Source organism: Megachile rotundata, chromosome 2 (assembly GCF_050947335.1).
Source record: "Megachile rotundata isolate GNS110a chromosome 2, iyMegRotu1, whole genome shotgun sequence".
NCBI classification, from domain to species: domain Eukaryota; kingdom Metazoa; phylum Arthropoda; class Insecta; order Hymenoptera; family Megachilidae; genus Megachile; species Megachile rotundata.
In genome coordinates this window covers 7,461,381-7,481,364 of record NC_134984.1, presented here as the reverse complement: position 1 = coordinate 7,481,364, position 19,984 = coordinate 7,461,381, and the positions used below count along the sequence as shown (strand labels likewise).

General features: G+C 30.6%; 1 protein-coding gene across 1 annotated transcript; it reads left to right on the top strand.

Annotated features, from left to right (window-relative positions):
- Window positions 1-7,549: 7,549 nt before the first annotated feature.
- On the top strand, window positions 7,550-18,673 carry LOC100877677 (uncharacterized). Its single transcript, XM_076528973.1, has 13 exons — window positions 7,550-7,773; window positions 7,845-7,894; window positions 10,901-10,996; window positions 11,064-11,312; window positions 11,406-11,657; window positions 11,731-12,073; window positions 12,387-12,389; window positions 15,979-16,139; window positions 16,325-16,485; window positions 16,568-16,705; window positions 16,792-16,999; window positions 17,113-17,254; window positions 17,332-18,673. Exons 1-13 carry the CDS (start codon window positions 7,565-7,567, stop codon window positions 17,516-17,518), a joined length of 2,199 nt encoding a protein of 732 aa, XP_076385088.1. The 5' UTR covers window positions 7,550-7,564; the 3' UTR covers window positions 17,519-18,673.
- The last annotated feature ends 1,311 nt before the right edge of the window (window positions 18,674-19,984 follow it).

Genomic DNA, 19,984 nt, shown 5'->3' with positions numbered 1-19,984 from the left:
GATGGAAACCCAAGCGAGCTCTTTTTAAAGGAAATAAATAAAATAAAATTTGCCTCGTAACTCAAAGTAGCTTCACAGGAAACTAATTTGTGCGCTGGTGTCACTACTAACCTACTTATTGTATATCATATCAGTGAGCACGCGCAAAAATATAGTCCATATATGTGTATATAATTCTTATATAAATTTATATTTGTTTCAAAATTTATTTTAATAAGAGAAAAAATAAATACATTGTTTACAAACAAAATAAAATATATTACACAAATTTATTAAAATTTACGTTCAAAATAAATATTATATTTTAAATAATACATTTAATTACGTTATTATCATACAAACTCTATACATTGCATTGAAGAAACATTTGCACTGAAAGTTACAACAAAAATAGTAACATAAACTTGTTTCATAATTTAAAAAGTAAAATACGTAAACATATAGTATATAACAATAAGGATATCACAACTCGATTGTAAATGGAGAGCGTACTCACCACTTACAATTGATTTGAAAGAGATAACTGAATGAATGATCTTCTATTTCAGTCATATTGTTATCGGTTTTTTAACCTGAAAAGAAAAGGGATTTGCTGTCCTTTGCTGATACTTCTCTTAATGCTGTGAAAACGGCGGGAATTTTTACGGGAATGTAACATTACGATATTTTCCTTGTGTGCATTGATAAAAAGAATACAAGATACGCATGTGAAGAGCGACATTAGCGTTCTAAGTGGCGGCGCGTATGATATTAAAATTAACTTTAAGTTTTCAAGAGTATAATTTAGAGACATAAAAATGTTTATGTATCATGAATAACAGAATAATGTCTTTACAATAAGAAGAATTAGTATGTTGGATATGCTTTCGTAAAGTGTAACGTATATTGTTATCGTCATGAATATGGTTAATGTAGTATGGCGACCAGGACATGAAAATATTTACAGCACGTCTGTATTTTGTTATATCAATGGCCATAGATTAGGAGCGAAATTCAAACCATCTAAGCGTGCGTTCATGTATAAGACAAAGCTTATATTGTTAAAGCCACTCGACGTGGGTGTTCACGCTAGGAAAAGATTGGGAATCCAGAGAATAAACATAGCTTCACTTCGAAATTCTTTAAGGATTAATTTATTAGAAACCGTATCAAATTCGCTGTTTTTGACTAAGTCACGCACGGTCCTTGAAAGCTTCGAAATCTTTTACGAATATCCTGCCTTTACTCGAGGGTCGAATTTTCGCTAGTACAAGGACTTGGTGTTTTTCGTTTTCTCTGGGTCTCACGCTTTCTCTAAACACATGTGCGCTGTTACGTTCCCGCGTCTTGGAGTGCTTCCATCACCACGCGGCTGAGGGTGGACCACAGCCGGAAGAAGGGGCCCACATCGGACGGGATGGACTCCTCCACAAGGAATGGTCCTAAGGGAGGATCCAGAATCCAGCAAGGAAGGGGCATCAATCCGAATTTTATCATTCATACGTTCCAGTTCGCTCTCATTATAATACTTTGCTACTTTTTGAATAAATAGTTGGACATTGTCTATTCAATTAAAATTTTGTTTGAATTAATTCTGCACACCGCGAGCAGAACGTCTAAGCGCTCCACGGGTGAACCTACCCACACCTTAAATTCTCTAAACCGCGAATGGTACACGCAACATTTTTGGTAACAGCGGTGGCATAATTCAAAACGGGACAGTTCAGAAGAAAGGATAAACTTCAAAAGGTGTTAGTTGGAAGGTGATAACTTGCGAAAGACGATTTGGAAAACAGTGAAGTAATTGCAAATTTAAACAAAGTGATTGTGACAGACTTATTGTTGCGGATCAGCAGGTTGCAGTTGTTGTGGACCAGCAATTCCAGTTATTGCGGACTACCGACTACCGACGGACAGGCAAGAGATTCTGTGAACATTTGAACAACTTTATTAAGTTAATAAGCGTTACTATTTTATTGATTAAACCAACTAAGTTTGTAAGTTTAGATTTATAAGTTATAATCGTTATGTACCACTTTGTAAAATGCCGCCATTCTTAAAAAAATTCGTGCACGCTAAAAATAGTCGTAAGCCGGGTCTATGTGGTTCGGGGATTGTAGTCGTTGGGGATGTCATACCAGGAATTCCTAGGATCTTTCTCTTCTTTTAATAATCTTCAATCCCGATCGAATGAATCTTCCTTAGTCTTGGACTTGCATGATAACGTGACACCTTCCTCTTCACAGACTAATGAATCTCGGATGGCAGGAACAGGCTTAACCCTTTGCAGTCGGCAGATTTTTCGGCTAGTAGTACCAGCAAGTCGGGGCAAATTTAGCTTTTCGGAGTCATTATTAGGTGGGTTTAAGGTGGGTATACCTACATTTAAAAACACACAATATGTTGATGCTGATTTGTAATGTTTAATATCGCTTAAAGTACATAAAAACGGAAAAATTTAGCTTTTGTAATTTGATAACGTATGATATTTTTCAAAGCAATCGCCGATATGAAGCCCTGGCGTCCGAAAACAAGTGACACAATATGTGCGTGTTTCTCGCCTTTTGCCGGGGGTTTTCCTGTCGGAACATACTGCACAATCTTTTTTGGTCCCTGAACGCATTATATGCAGCTTATTATCTAACCTATTGTCTACAAAAGATGTGGACGGCTGTGTTCCAGATGGTGTTCCCTGTCGGAATGTTCCTACCAACTCGTCAACCAAACACTTCACGAAATTCAAATGATTTAGCGGTTTTTCATTATTGGTTTCTTGTATCGTTTTGTACATAATATAGGAGTTGATCACGCACATCTCCATACCCCAAAAAAACAATTTACGCCACCATTTTAACGACTTTCGCAAAAAACAGTACGATGCTGCATATTGGTCAGCGCGATCCACGGCTCTCATTTTTTTCGCGTAATTAACGGCTATAACTGGCTTCAATATATTTATTTTATCACCACCGCGTATTCTTGATGTAGTGTTTTGGAGACTTGCTGTTTCGCTGGTGCTCAGGAAAGTCACTATCCGTTTGCTCTTCCACGCGAGGACTAGTGTATTATTCTTCTTGTATGCTACTGTAGACTTTATTAAAAATCTAGGCTTTTTAATTTGAGCTGGCAAGTGTTTCCGGTTTGGCATTATTGTTCCTGTCAAATGGATCTTCATCTTGAAAAGCTCATCCGCAAGCGGAATACTTGTAAAAAATCTGTCTGTATACAGGTGGTAGCCCTCTGCGTTTGGAACGTTGTTGAGAAGTTTTTTTATGAGTGTCAATGGAATTCTGGAACTAATTGGAAGTTCTGGTTTCTCTAAAGTTTCGGTCGTCAAACTTCCATAATACGGCAAAATTGAATATACATATCCGGTTTTCACATCAGCCAATACATAAATCCTTATACCCCATTTAGTTGGTTTTTTGGGGTTGTACGTGATTAACGCAATCCTGCCCTTAAATTTTACTATCGACTCGTAGATACAAATATCCTTGCTAGGTGTGAAATGTTCAGCAAATTTTGTGTTGATGTATTGGAGAAAGTCGTCCGCCTTCCTAGTGCGGGTTTTCAGCGATGTATCAGACGATGCATCGGTTCGTAGGTGTAGCATCCAAAAAATTTGCCGGAATCTATCTCTTGTGAATGTTTGCGAATAAAAAGGAATTCTGCTGTTGCTCCTAGTTGACCAATACTCCGCTATATTTGGAAGTGGCATTGTTCTCATGTTAAGAATTACGCCGATGAAAGCCATGAACTCTTCACGGGTAACGTCGAACCACGAATGCCAAATTGAATTGCTAGCCAACTGTTTTTCATTGATCTTCTTTCTTGCGTATTTATTGGTCTCCTTTATTATTTGGTTCATCAATATGTCCGTGAAATATAACTTGAAGAAGTGCAGTGGTTTTATCACGTCCCGAGATATTTGTGGTCCTGCTGTTCGGGGAGAAGTTTTGAATGCGAAACTAAATGGCAAATCGTCTTTTTCTGTGACGTCTTCCCATTCCTCACTGTTATTTGAGTTTCCTCTTTCTCCAGAATCTTCTTCTTCATCGTCTTGACTCTCCTCACTTCCACTAACAGTTCTTGCTACATTCCGTCTCTTAGGAGGAGCTATACAATCACTGGCGTCACTTTCAATATCTTGTAGAGAGTCATACATACACGAATTGTTCGCACTTTCGTTATACTCTTCAACTTCCAGCCCATCATCACTACTATCAATACATTGAGAATCATTCCTATGCTGCTCCATTTTTAGGAAGGACGATGGTCTTACAGTTAACACTTTGTAAAGAACGGGTCTTGATTATACTTGCACTTGGTTCTTCGAGGAATACTCTGCGATGGCGATGTATTGCGTCCGAAGGTTTTTGGAATTCTGTCTGAATTTTGCGACGCGGAAGCGTGGGTACAAGTAAGAGTCAAAAAAAGATGTCACTGTGCATGTCTTTTTTAGTCTCTGATTGGTTACTCCGGGAAAATTAGTCAGGTATACTTCTTCTGAAGAACGTTCAGGAGCGAAGCGCAGGAAATCGGTGTCATTAGGTACGAAACGCACCGATTCCGAGAATTTGCTTCCCCCTTTATTACCATAGGACGCATTTTACGGTATTATGCCATTTTTAGAATTGTCTATCTACCTCTGTCGGCATGATTTGCTTGGGAAAGGTAGCGCACCGATGTCCTTTTTGGACTTCAGGTAATAAACGCCCGGTTACCATGGTTGAGCGGCAATGGTTTTCATATAAAATCAAAGTCTCAAACCGTTAATATCGCCAATGAATGTCCCTTGAAATCCTGAACAATTGGAATGTTTATTTCTTACTAAATATTGAAATTCAATTTATAATTTATTATATTTTTATTTATTTATAAATTTATTTGTATTTACTTATCATATATTTCTCGATGGTAAAGTAACGCGTGAGACGTCCGAAATGGCTAATATTCTGTTAATCTCACTTTTTCTGGATTGCTCTTTCGAGGTGTGATCATGCCGTCACAGCGGCAACACCGACTTCTAAAACATTTTCGAAATGCTGCTACAGCGGCGACACCGACTTCTAAAACAGTTTCAAAATGCCACCACAGTGGCGGCACCGATCGCAAAGGGTTAACTTCAAATGAACTTCAATTAATTGAAACGAATTTAACTTCAGTTCAAACCTTGCACCTACATATTTCTGATAAAGATACCGCCAGAACATCATCTGCATTCTCTGAATCCATGTCGTGTACCCCATTCGATATTATCGCAAAATTGATCCCTCACTTTAATGGTAAACCCTCTATGGTAAATCATTTTATTTCACAATGTTGTTTGGTTGACTCCTTAGTCAAGACCGGCAATAAGAAGTACTTGCAGGCTATAATACGTAATCGCATAGAATCTCGCGTTTGTAGCGCGATAATAGGTAGTAAACAACTAAAAACTACAGAAGAAATAATTGATTTATTAAAATCCGCGTATACCCGAAGCTTTAATATAGAAGGCGCACAAGACGAATTAAGAGCACTGCGATGAAATGAACATGAGACAATAGATGAGTTCAGAATAAAGGTACAGTATATTTTAGAATAAGGTGTACAAGCAGCTCGCGAAAAATACGATTCACAACGATTTGAAGGTATGCGATCACTTTTAATTGAAAATGCAATCCAGGGATTCTTGAGAGGATTAAAAAATGATGTCATCGCGGGTATTATTTCAAAGAATGATGTGCAAGATTTAAGAACCGTCATTCAATTAGCCTCAAAAATAGAAGTACAGATGAAACCCGCACGGATCTTTAAAAACACATATAATTTGAATGATCATTCTAAAATTTTAACAGTAGAGACACATGAACGTAAATGTTTTAGTTGTGGGAAACCTGGTCATATTTGCGCAAATTGTATCATGCGAAGGGATCGTCGATCTTGGGAATAAAATCGTGATAATTTTAGGCGTCAAAATCGTGGAGAAAGAAATCACCCATATTCATTGCATTGCGACACAAACAACGAACGTAAAACCTGAATTTCGAATTACAGATACTCCACAACAAGCTTTTGAGAAGGTGCAAATGGATTATAGGACCTTTACCCAAGACTATTAAAGGAAATCAGTATTTGCTTACTTTACAGGACAATCTTACTAACAAGGGAACATATCCAACTTCGACACGCCGATTTTGATGAAACTTATGTGAGATATAGTTCTCAAAAAATATTTGACACGTATTTTTTTTTATCGGCAATCGTGCATATTGAAGGGGTGAAAATAGCCCTCGAAGTTGGGGGTGGAAATCATATTTTTGAATATCTCCGGAATTAAAAAAGATAATTGGATTCTTTTTTTTGTAAATTGTTGGTCTTTTAATAGGCAATTTTTGTGCAAAAAAAAATTTCAATAAACTTTATTTGTTTAAATAATATTTTCAAAATTTACAATTTTTGTTTAAATTTTTGCATTAAATGTTGATTTATTTTCTTGCAACTCCATGTACATAAACTATAGACAAAAATAGGGGATACGTGTTTTTGGAATTTGTTGTTTGTTGCAATATTTATTAGATATATAATTTAAAATCACCTCCTGTGGAGAGGGGCAATCAGTATTTTTATTAAAAATATGATTATTTACGCCTGTAAAAGTATAAAAGTAGTATTGGCCATAAAAGCCTATGTTCCTTACGACGCGGCGTTAATCATAACCGCGTGACGCTCATACTGCGACGCTTACAATAATTGTTCAGAAATCAATTAACGGCATATGAAGAGGTATAAAATCACTGAAATAATGTAAAAGATTGTAAAAATAATGATATTTTTAATAAAAATACTGATTGCCCCTCTTCACAGGAGGTGATTTAAAATTATATATCTAATAAACATTGCAACAAACAACAAATTCCAAAAACACGTATCCCCTATTTTTGTCTATAGTTTATGTACATGGAGTTGCAAGAAAATAAATCAACATTTAATGCAAAAATTTAAACAAAAATTGTAAATTTTGAAAATATTATTTAAACAAATAAAGTTTATTGAAATTTTTTTTTGCACAAAAATTGCCTATTAAAAGACCAACAATTTACAAAAAAAAGAATCCAATTATCTTTTTTAATTCCGGAGATATTCAAAAATATGATTTCCACCCCCAACTTCGAGGGCTATTTTCACCCCTTCAATATGCACGATTGCCGATAAAAAAAAATACGTGTCAAATATTTTTTTGAGAACTATATCTCACATAAGTTTCATAAAAATCGGCGTGTCGGAGTTAGATATGTTCCCTTGTAAGTATTCTGACGCAATCCCCATAAAGTCCATAGACACCACAACAATTGCCCATGTACTTGCTGATCAATTTATCAGTAGATTTGGTTGTCCAAGAGTCATACACACAGATCGAGGATGGAACATTGTTAGTAAGGTAATGAAACATTTCTCTAGGATCTTCAAAATACAGACTATAACTTCTACTGCATTTCACCTTCAATCACTAGGTTCTGTTGAAAGAGCACACTGTAGCTTCATTAATTATCTAAAATTATATTGTACAAAGACAGACTAGGATGATTGGATAAGATTCTGTATGTTTTCCTATAACACTTCAGTGCATGAAGCCACTGGATTTACCCCGCATGAATTAGTTTTCGGCGCTAAAGCCAACATACCCTCTGAATTTGCCACAAAACCAGCACCCCGGACATTTATACAGTATTACGATGATCTTCTTGCTAAGATTACCACTACACAGTCCGTTGTATGTAGCACAAAATCTAGAAAAAGTAAAACGGAAAAGTAAAGCATATTATGATCGAACACTAAATCCACATGAATTTGTAATAAACGATCTTGTATATTTACTTCAGGAACCTAGGAACTCAATATTCGATTGTGATTGGCTTGGTCCTTATAAGATAAGTCGAAAGTTTAGTGATTTAACTGTAGAATTAGAGATAGGGAAAAATAAATTTAAGATTGTTCATATAAATAAGCTTAAGTTAACATGTGTAAGACCGGACGCTCTCACCGATGAAAATTGAGGTTAGGTTTATTAATCTTGTTGTATCGTTAATATCTTGAGTTCATACTGTATTAATATTATTCAAATATTGTTCAAATGTAGCTTAAACTCTATTATCATGGACATGAATTGCTTTAGTTTGTAAGATTATATTATCATTGTGTGATTAGGAATTGATAAGTATAGTACTGTTTGCGTTCATAATATGCACGTGGCGGAAGACCTTAGATATTAGATAATTGCATTAATTACTTACTTCTTGTACATGTATATATATAAATGCCGAATTTTCAATGAAAAGGTACCACAAAGTATGTCAGATAAAAATTTTGAAAAATGTAACTTTTAATTCTCCCTCCCAAATTTCACAAATTGTAATTTTTTCAAAACATTGCATTCAGCAATATCTAACAGCAATTGAATTGATTAATGCTAAATTTAAAGTTTAGATTTAAACAGCATTTTCATTAAACAAGTGATAACCTGAATAAATAAGTGAAAAAATAAAAAATCATTTTATTTCCTTTTTACAATTTTAAATTGAAGATATCTCATACATTGCCATTAAATCTACAATGGGTACCTTTTAAATTTTCATTATAATCTAAAATGTTTTAAAAAGTAACTCGCAGTTTTCTTTATAATTCTGATTAATTGATTTTTTCCAAAACAATGAAAGCACATTGTCTAATTCTGGTATTTGTACCAATTTTAAACTCTTTTGTGGCTTATTGCAAATGAACAAGTTATTTTTATGTTCTTTCTAACAAAAAAACAGATCAGTAAAATTTGAAAATTAATTTACAATAATTGAAAATATATGTTATTTTCATATTTTTTTTCAGTGGAAAGCAGATTTTTTATTGAAAAATTAATTCAAATAACTTATGTATGATTACCATTCAATATTTTCTACATACTGTGATTATATTTAGCCAAAGCATGAATTTTAACGTACCATATCATACCTTGATGATAACAAATCCATGATTTGCAAAAAACATGTTTCCCAGAAAAAGTAAAAAACTATTTTTGAATATGTTTAAACATTATTAAATTAATCTTTGACTTTTTGTACTATTTTTTGACTATTTGTGACGTACTAATACTTCAACTGTAATTAATTTTACTTGAATTTTTAAATTATAATTTGCATTATCAATAAGTACTGAATACAAAAGTGACATAACATTTCACCGTTCTTTGTCTGCTTTAGTATTGTACCTGTTATGTATTGTTATTATTTATATAATAAGACATTTATAAGATATAGCACAGTGTAATATGCATCATAAAGAGTGTAGTAACTGTTTTTCTTTGCTCAAACTATGAAGATAAATAAGTCAGATTTTCACAATTGTATGAAAAACTGTTTTGTAGCATATTGATGATTCGAGAAACACAAAGGTGCAATATGTGTACATGATTTATATATACATGCTACAACTATCAACTATAATTACAATCCTCAATTGTAATTATAATTCAAAAAATTTCTTAATAATAGAGGTACAATTATATAAGTCTTCAAAAATAATTTTGTATGAAATTGTAATTTTCAAATTATTTAAAAAAGGTATGAAATTATTATATCATTTGATGATAAAAAAATCAAATAATATTTTATTATGTTCTGAAAAACCATTTTTAAAACTCATATTTACGTAAAATCCTATTAAGCATTTAAATATAAACTCTCTGTAAAAGAAAGTTATACTAATATATAATCATTGAATAAAGTTGTGCAAAATAAATCTTTATAGAAAATTACTTTCCTGCCTTAAAATAATTATCATGTAAAGCAAGAAAATTACTCATATGAAGAAAACCAAGATGACTTTTAACCAAAAGAACATTATTATTATGTATATTATGCTAATATATTTTGGATAGATTTTGGTTATCACTCTTCTCAATATCTTTTTAAAAACTTGAATTTCACGTTATTATTCTAAGTTTTTAACAAATAACTAATGTTTATTTATATTTTTGTTATTTATAAGCATAAAATATACTCATAATATCTAATTAGAAAGGCTTAGGAAAATTTTTATAGTATTAATAAAACTTCCAGTTTGTTATCTAATATTCGGATAATAATCGTTTACGTCTACGATGTTTATCTATTGCATACATTACTTTCTCATGAATATTACATACCATTAATTACATTCGTAAAATTAAAGTTAGTGAATTCTCTGATTATTTTAACGTTAATGATTAAATTAAAAAAATATTTCTGAAAATTAATATTTTAATATGAACTTTAGCTTACTTTAGTTTCAGACACATTTATTTTTTTAAATTCAAAATTGCACGAATGAAGGTGGCAAAGTAAGAAAAAAAAATCTATAACTCCAGGATTAGATAAAGAATTTAACCTTATTAAAAAAACGTGAGTGTTATAAATATCGTAAGTGAAAAAGATTAAGTTTATAGCATTATTAATAATATTAAAACTAAAAAATAAACAAAACATAAATATATTGTAAGTTGTATCGACAGAAATTTATTTAAATCTAACCTATATATCTGAAACAAATGTACAACTTTTTACTATAATTTTTATTAAAGAAACTGTGGCTTAAAAAAAATGATTTATCAACTTAATAAGAATATAATAAACTACAACTTATCTAACATTAACTAATAATGGCAACCCTGTTAGAGAGTGTTTAATCGGAAACCAATTCACTTCCGGATTTTATTAAAATAAAATTTGAAATTTTATTTTTTCTTCTCATAACACAAATTTTTATTATTTTATTTTCATTTATATTTTTAAAATAATTTTCATATACTTTTATGATATAATACTTTATGACACTTATTGATCTATGAATAAAATTTAAATATTTATATTTTATATTAATTTGTAATTTATTATACAAAATTTTACATTTTTTAGCATGGCTGCAATAGATTTTAATACACTCAGTGATGAAGATGTAAACGAATTTTTTAATTCTTTTGATACTGTACTTACTGATTGTGATGGTAAGTGTCATGTGTTCAATATATTTTTATTAAATAAAATGAATAATGTAAATTTTATGTTTTACAGGCGTGCTTTGGATGATTATGAACCCTATACCAAATGCAGCAGAAGTTATAAATGCTTTTCACTCTGTTAACAAAAGAGTCTTTTATGTAACAAATAATAGTACAAAAACAAGGACAGAATTTGTAAATAAATGTAAAATTTTTAATTTTGAAACTTCTAAAGAAAAAATTTTATGCACTGCAAATTTGTCTGCGTGTTATTTACAAGATCTAGGTTTTAACAAGAAAGTTTATGTTATAGGATCAGAAGGTGAGCATTGTTTGCACTATTTTTTTATATTATTATATTATTGAGATTTATATTTTAAAATACAATGATATTATAAAATTTTTTTCATTTTAGCAATTGGAAAAGAGTTGGAAGAAGCTGGCATTTCACACACTGGTGTAGGACCGGATCCTATTAATAAAAATTTACCATATACTGCGTTTAACAAAGATCCTGAAGTAGGTGCAGTTATAGTTGGTTTTGATGAGCATTTTAGTTATCCTAAGATGGTAAAAGCAGCCTCATATTTAAATGATCCTGACGTACATTTTATTGCAACAAATAGAGACGAAAGGTTTCCTATTTCTAGTAATGTTGTTATACCTGGTACGTAAGTATTTAATTTTGATTGTTGAATTATTTAAAATTTGAACTTTAAGAATAATTTTTTTTCAACTAGGTACTGGAAGTTTGGTACGATGTATAGAAAGTTGTGCAGAAAGAAAAGCTGTGGTAATAGGAAAACCAGAGCCGTATGTAGCAGATGTACTGCTAAAACGATTTCAAGTAAATACAGAACGAACACTGATGATTGGAGATAGACATAATACAGATATATTATTAGGAAAACGTTGTGGCTTCAAAACATTACTGGTTTTAACAGGAATAACCAGGTTAGAAGATATAAATAGATGGAAACAATCAGAATGTTCAGAAGACAAAAATTTCATTCCTGATTATTATATTGAATCAATTGGAGATTTACTACCTCATTTAGAAAAGTATAAGAAGTCTCAAATGTAATATAGATAACATTGCTATCTACAAAACTACACACTAACTTTGTAGTGTGATTAAAATAATCATACTTAAAACAAATGTATTTATTGAAAATACATGTGGAATTAAAATATGTAAACATATGTACTTATTTTCAATACATTCCTCCTTTGTTGAAATATAATTTACTTATGTCAAAATAATTTAAAACTTTGTTATTAATACAGAAAGAATAGATTTTGCTTTTACTGATAGAGCCCTGAAAGTAAGTTTTTAAAAAAGTGCGCAAAAAAAACATTTAAACTTGTTTTCTTTAAAATTATTTCATTATTCCAGCAAGTTAGTACTTATGCATCTATAAATATATCTAAAATTTAAAATTTTTAACAAGATTATAACTGTTTTATGTATTCAGACTAATAATAAATATGCCTGGAATGATTATTTCCTTTAGGTGAACAATATAAATTGTGATATATCAAGAGTAATATATTAATCTAACTATAAAGAATGTGGAAGAGTAAACATGTGCGCATATAAAGTATATATATGTATAATATGTACCGAGAATATTCATATGTCAAATATTAAAACTACAAATACATATTTTGATCCTCGGAAGAATTAACTTTGTGCAACCAATAGCGTTAGAAAATAATGACATCGAAACGAAATATGTTGTATATTAAATATCAAAGGTCGTATTATGTCTATACATATCTATGTATATGGCCGTGCACGTGCTTGAATCAAATCTGACTCATGCGCAGAATGAACATTTGTTATATAGTGTGTTCTTTAAAAATAACGGAAAGAATTACAATGTACGAGAAAAACATGCATATACATTTATTGTATCTTTCATAAGATGGAATGATATATTTTTATATGTGTGATCTAAAGTGAAGTGCTTAACGCTTAAGTAAAATATTACTAAATTAATATATTTTTGGATCGCATAATACACTTCTTAGCATTTATCAGTTTGGCAACATTTTGGCATTGATTCCACTAAATTCTATGTTATAAATATAGTACATTTTTCTGCACTTCATTCATTCCTTTTTTTATCTATTCTTTACATTATAATTTTGCAACTTTTAATCATTTACGTATATAGATGTTTGGTAAGATTTATAATAAATATGGTAAATTTTTATAATTGTTTATAAAAAATGCAGAGTATCCTTTTTTAAAATTATATGTATATGCAAGGTATGCGTCGAATCATTATCGCATTGGAAACAATATACTCTTGATATCTGTTTGAATTTTTCACTTAAGGTTTGTTTTATTTTAAACCATTGGAATATTTTATTTTATTTACATTTTTATTTATCAATTCAATATTTCTAATATTCCTATCAAACATTTTCATATGATTTAATAATAAATATTATTATTAGTATTGAATAGTTAACCGCATACAATTTTTATGAAAGTCGATATTTCGCCACTTCTATACGTTTTATCTATAATAGGAACTAAATAATAACATTTGCAAAATCCAAACATTTGATTTTATATACTTGTATATGTTCTTTAGAAATATAAAACATTTTTTCAAACTGCATTTGTATTTTGTCGTGATCTTGCTTTTATGCAAAATTCAGCGAATTTTTTCCCTTGGTATAATTTATTAAGTCATGTTATCATATACATCATCTATAACAGGGGTCGGCAACCTGCGGGCCGCGGGCCGCATGCGGCCCTTTGCAACTTTTTGTGCGGCCCGCCAAAGCACCAATATAATTTTAGGAAAAATGAACAAACTTAGAGCGTGAGCGTGCCGAAATGTGGCCGATGACAAAAATGCGCGCTAACAGAAGCATATTGGGAAACCTATTTTACTGCGCAAGTTTAGTCCCCACTCTCCAGCGAATACGACGCAACGGTTCGCTTAACAAGTGTAGCATTCTTTCATTTCGCCACTGTATGTTCATATGTGCATTTTGCATGTAAACACGTTCATATTGACAAGCGTATGACGTTTCACTACAATAGGTAATGAGAAATACATGTTATTTTTAATGTATTTATACTCGTATATGATATAAAAGCACTATTTAAGTTACATTTGAATGTGCGGCCCGCATACAAAATTTTATTTTGAAAATGGCCCGCCATCCGAAAAAGGTTGCCGACCCCTGATCTATAAGATGTCCTAAAATTGGTATAACCGGAAACACCTGACAATCTGTGCCTTCGTTTTGTGTCAAAAATTTCATAAAACTTGGTTTCTTCTTTCTATGTGAACAATTAATAATATATACGGGATATTATTCTGTCTGTGACTCACTGCACATATATTTAGTTATATAATTTTAGCACGTATTTGGTTTGAGCTTAATTTATCACGTTACGTATTATTCGTTATATTTGAATGATAGTCATTCATAATATAGGCTAATTCTCCAGTGTATAGAAATATTTGTTTTTATCTTTTTTAAAGTCATTGTTTAAATTAATGTAATAAAAATAAAGTACAAAAGATGTCATGTAATTTTTAAGAAATTATTTTATAATTAAATACATATCATAAATGTATTGAAGTACAGTAATCATTTTATATAAGCAAATATGTCTTTTATGATAAAAGCAAAAATGTTACCTACAATCACCGAGGGAAAGGCCTCTCGAGGCGCCTTAAATATAAAATTTTTATTTTTTCGTTATCAAACTTTTATTAATAGATTTTCCACATTTTTCTGATTAAAATGAGACCAAACACGACGTAATTCGAGTCATATTTACTTGCAATATCATACTGAAGTAAAATTCTCGATGTTAACGATTGGAATTATAAATAAATATGTATAAATATGTAAAAAGTTTCATAAAAAAGTCAGTAATAAAAAAAGTTTGTTTTTATAATAGGATTGTTCCACGGATATGTTACTATTTGTATCTCCATCGCTCGCTGTTCTTTTTTGTGTTCGGCAAAATATCAAAGAATGCAGGACCTGTACGATATACACAAAACTTCGGACCAGAAAGATTTACGTATCTCGAATGATTACTGAAGAAATAAATTTTAGGGGACTCTTAATTCGTATGTTCAATTTTATATTGGTACGATACTTGCATGTTTGCAAACATTACTGAAAAAAAACTACCTTATTCTTCTTCCGATAGTACGTTCAATAATAGAAAATACTTGATCGATCAGTTTTCGCTCGTTTTGCGCAAGTCGGCTCTGATCAGTTCAAGTTTACTTCGCAACCGAAAGTAACGCGCAAGCGTCTTCCGCCATTTGTGATGTCCAGCATATATATCCAGTGGGAAAAAATTTTGTATACTCACTAACATGATTAGCTCTTCCTTCTATTCGTGTATTTTTAACCACTATGTATTTTAATCTTCTACGAAAGAAGAGCACATGACGGTGAAACGCGGTAAAAAAGTAGGGAGCATACTGAAGTTAGCAGCATTGCCCGAAATGATTATGATCACGCATTGAACGGGAAATAATTTCATATTCAATCTATTTCTTTACAAAAAATAGCTTTTTGAGGTATGCGCAATAATAAACGAAAATTGATTGCAACATATAGATTTTGTTACATTGTGTACATATTAATAATTTGATATTTAATATTTAGTTACATTTTAAATATTTCGAATTATAACAGTTTGATGTTGGTGTTTATACATACATTTCAAAAATGTTAAATGAATGTGTAATTGAAAATGAATAGAAAGATTGTAATAAACGATGTAAAATGCTATTTTATTTCTACCGGTAGTATTATACTGTAATCATCATCAATTATATTTATTGGTTCTTATGAATGAAATAGGAACAGTTTATATCCCTATATATTATGTAACAAGCACGCAAGGTCGCGCTTTAAACGCGTGGTTCGCGAATAGGATATATTCTGTTTCAGATTCTCTTTTTAGCTATTACCGCGGTTAATTGATGAAGAGACTACTGTGTATGCAAAGCAAAACTTAACTACATTTCTGTTCAGAGAGTTGTGTCCATCAGTACTCGCAAAATGCCAACAAAACACATAACATCATTATCCAAAGAGGAATTTAATAATTTCATGGAATCAATTGACGTGGTTTTATCAGATTGTGATGGTAAGTAATTATTTTCGTCTTTTTTTTAATACATTGAAAATAATTGAAAATGTAAGTGACAATTTTTTACCATCTCAGCATATTGTACTTCTAATATTGAAGTATGTTAGCTCAGAATAGATAAAATATTTGAATAATTTTATATAAAATGCGATAAATGGTGTTTTAATCTTAGTAAACCTTAGGCGTACTATGGAGGGAAACAGAAGTAATACAGAATTCACCTGAGGCAGTAAATAAATTCAAACAATTGGGTAAAAAATTTTTCTATGTAACAAATAATAATACCAAAACCAGGTCTGAATTTATAGAAAAATGTAAAAATCTTAACTATGATGCAACATTGGTAAATTTAATAGATACATTTTTTTGAATTAATAATAAGTTAATGTCAATCATATAAAATAATTTCTTTATCACTGTTTCAGGATGAAATAGTATGCACTTCATTTTTAGCTGCTGTGTATTTGAAAGAGAAAAAATTTGATAAAAAAGCATATGTAGTTGGTAGTATTGGTTTGACTAAAGAGCTTGAAGCAGAAAATATTAAACATTGTGGCATAGGAGTAAGTTTTTAGTTTTTAGTTTTTATAGATTTTGGAATGATTTATTTTACTATAAATTTACTGTAAAATATTTATATTTTGTTTAGCCCGATGCCATGGATGGCGATGAAGTGGAATTGATAACAAATTTTAAGCCAGATCCAGAAGTTGGGGCAGTTATTGTAGGATTTGACAAGTATTTCAGTTTTCCTAAGCTTGCGAAAGCTGCTACTTATTTACAAGACCCAAATGTTCATTTTATTGGAACAAATTGTGATACAGAAAGACCCTCTCCAAATGGCAATAAATTTCCAGGTTAGAAAAATATTTGCTTGAAACTATTTATCAGATTTTTCTCCGTAAGTTTTAAAGTGTATACTGTTTATAAAGTTTATGGAATTAGAATATATTTGCATTTTATATTACAGGAACTGGATGCTTTATAAAATGTATAGAGTCAGCATGTAATAGGGCACCAGTGATGCTTGGAAAACCAGAATCTTTTCTAATTGAATATATAACAAAGAAGTATGGTTTAAATCCTGCAAGGACACTTATGATTGGTGACAAGTAAATAGTGTTATTATGACAATAATATGCTTTTTTTTTCATTTATTATGTTATTAAAAAATATTATTTTATTTCAGTTGCTCGACTGATATTCTTCTTGGAAAAAAATGTGGTTTTAAAACTTTATTAGTATTGACGGGTGTTACAACAAAAAATGAAGTAGATGCTATGAACACACCTATGGCAGATTCTAAAAATTTGATAGTTCCAGATTATTATGCAGATGAATTGGGTGATGTACTAAAAATGATTACATCATCTTGATAATTTTGAGAAAGAGTTTTAGATCATTTCAATATTATTTCAAGTAATTTTTTATTGTATGGAAATAGGATAAATTATGGTTTCTCATTTTATAACTATTTATGGCGATTAGTATAATTACTGAGTACTATTTATTTAACATAACATTTATGAAATGTTCAAATATTGATTTATTTTATACATGTTAATTGGTTTGTTTTTTGTTGAATCTATTGAATGTTACTTTTTAAAATATGAAACTGTTTAATTATACACAGTTTACGCACAACAAAGTATCACAGTATTCATTATAATAATTAACTGTTTAATTTATTTAAAAATATTAATTCTCTTTATTAAATACAAAATGACATAGTACAAATATAACTTCCTGAATTAATTTCATATTCTGTATTTATATTAATATTTATTTTTTATAACTGTTTCTGAAAGAAATTAAAAATTTACCAAAGAGTAAAAATATATAGAAGTTCAATGTTAAGAATAGAAATATTAGCCAACAGCTAATTTTTGTATTTAAATATTTTTGTAATGTTGTAATAATAGCATATATAGTTCCTGCAGTTTATTGACCATTACATAAATTAAGGAATAGACCATTATCTAATTTAACAATGAGACTTTAATTGATGTAATTATTTCTTCATAGATGTACATGATGATAAAAATAAATGTTAAATCATATGTTCATATTGTACATCTTTTCAATAAACAAAATACATACCAAACACAATGTCTACTGTTATATAAAAAGAAAATGTTTGTAAGTTTGATTGTTTGCACCTGACAGTCTCAATAAGTGCTACACTGAATTTGACCAAACTTCTGTTTTTTATTTCCTTATAATTTGTAGTCAATTGTAAACTATGTCATTCCACTTTTTTCTTATTACAATTATTGAAGCAACCGATCATTAATGAAATTTTGTTTGTCGATAATATGTTATTTCTGCAATTTCTGCAATTTTTCCTACAATGAAATAGGAACGATTAACAAAATATCAAAATTATGATAAATAGTAAAATTGCGTATTATTAATGTCTAAAGAAATCAAGAGTTTAAGCTATGTACCCTATTTCAAAATAGAATAAGAATAAGATTATTATTGTAACCAAAAGAGGAAACAGATGTATCAGTAATAAACTGAATATTATACTTTTTTTATTTTTCACCCTTAAAAAATCATGAAATGATGAAAAATGTAAAAAAATATCATTTCCCATGTGAATGAATGAGAGAGTGTGTGTATGTATGGATATACATATATATCTTGGACTATTTTTGGGTTTATCCCACTCTAAGGACCAAGATTTAGAATTAAAAATTTAATTGATATCTCATCTGACTTGCTATCTTGAATATCATGCTTATTTTTTATGATAAAAGAAAATGTGAAAGGAAAACATTATTTTTTTAAACGGGCAAATATTACAATGGTTAGGAAATTTTTCTCAAGGTCATATTTTTCGAGATTTTTAAGTAACTGAAGTTTTTTAAAACGAAACAATATATTTTCATCGTTATGGAATGGTAATTGAGATCAAGACGAATCTAATGACCTTTAATACTACGATTCATGTAATCTTGAAAAATAAAAACTACATAAAAACTAGATAACTGATTTGTCTAGTGTAGGCGAAGTGTACATTTGAAATGTTGTACTTTGGATTTTAGAAGGGTCATTCCACGCCAAATCGATCACTTTTGGAAGTCAGCATCTCCGATTTTGCTCTAATCGAAATATGTTATAGTCCACGTGAAATTAAGGGTGGTTTAAGTCATCATTTTGCCGGTTTCGATTTTGTAAAGGAATGACAAGCCTTCAAAGTTTGCAATTTTTGCCCATTTTGGCGAAAATAGGGTCCACTTAGGAATTTTTTTCTCAGAAACTACTTAACCGATTTAGCTAATTTTTTTTTTGTTTTATTCATGAGGGATTGGGCTATCTTGAAATATTTTTTTTAACTCTGACAATTAGTCATAAAATGTTGGAAAATTTAAACAAATTTTCTTTTTGCGTTTTTTCTCTATGAGGGGCGTAAAGGGTTAAAATTTAAAAAAAAATATGGTCACATTCTTTGAAGCTTCCCCTTTAAAATGAGCTGTTCAGAACGATGGAGCCTCGAAAATTGACGACTCTACAAGCTGGAAACGGACGCGGGGTACCCCCGTTTCGGGTCGGCGAGTCCTGTGCTCCGCTATTATGATCGGTTTTTTTATACCACCGATCTCAAAACAATACGACAAGACTTCGTATACGACTAAATGACTCTGTTCATACATTTTTCGAAATGCAATTTTCGTTTACAAAGTATTTGCTGCAGGGACTGATTTATGAGTTGTTTAAAGCTGTCACATTACGAGAACCTGTACGTTTCACAGCCGACAAAGTTAATTCAGATGTTAGTAAGAAATTGAACTTTGTGTTAATGTGTTGAAAGTTTATCACGTTGATATTATTATATA

Coding starts and splice junctions, on each gene's coding strand:
- LOC100877677 (XM_076528973.1), top strand. CDS start 7,565: ATGTTTTCCTATAACACTTCAGTGCATGAAGCCACTGGATTTACCCCG. Junction 7,895..10,900: donor TGGCTTGGTCCTTATAAGAT/AAGTCGAAAGTT, acceptor AAAATTTTACAT/TTTTTAGCATGGCTGCAATA. Junction 10,997..11,063: donor TGTACTTACTGATTGTGATG/GTAAGTGTCATG, acceptor TATGTTTTACAG/GCGTGCTTTGGATGATTATG.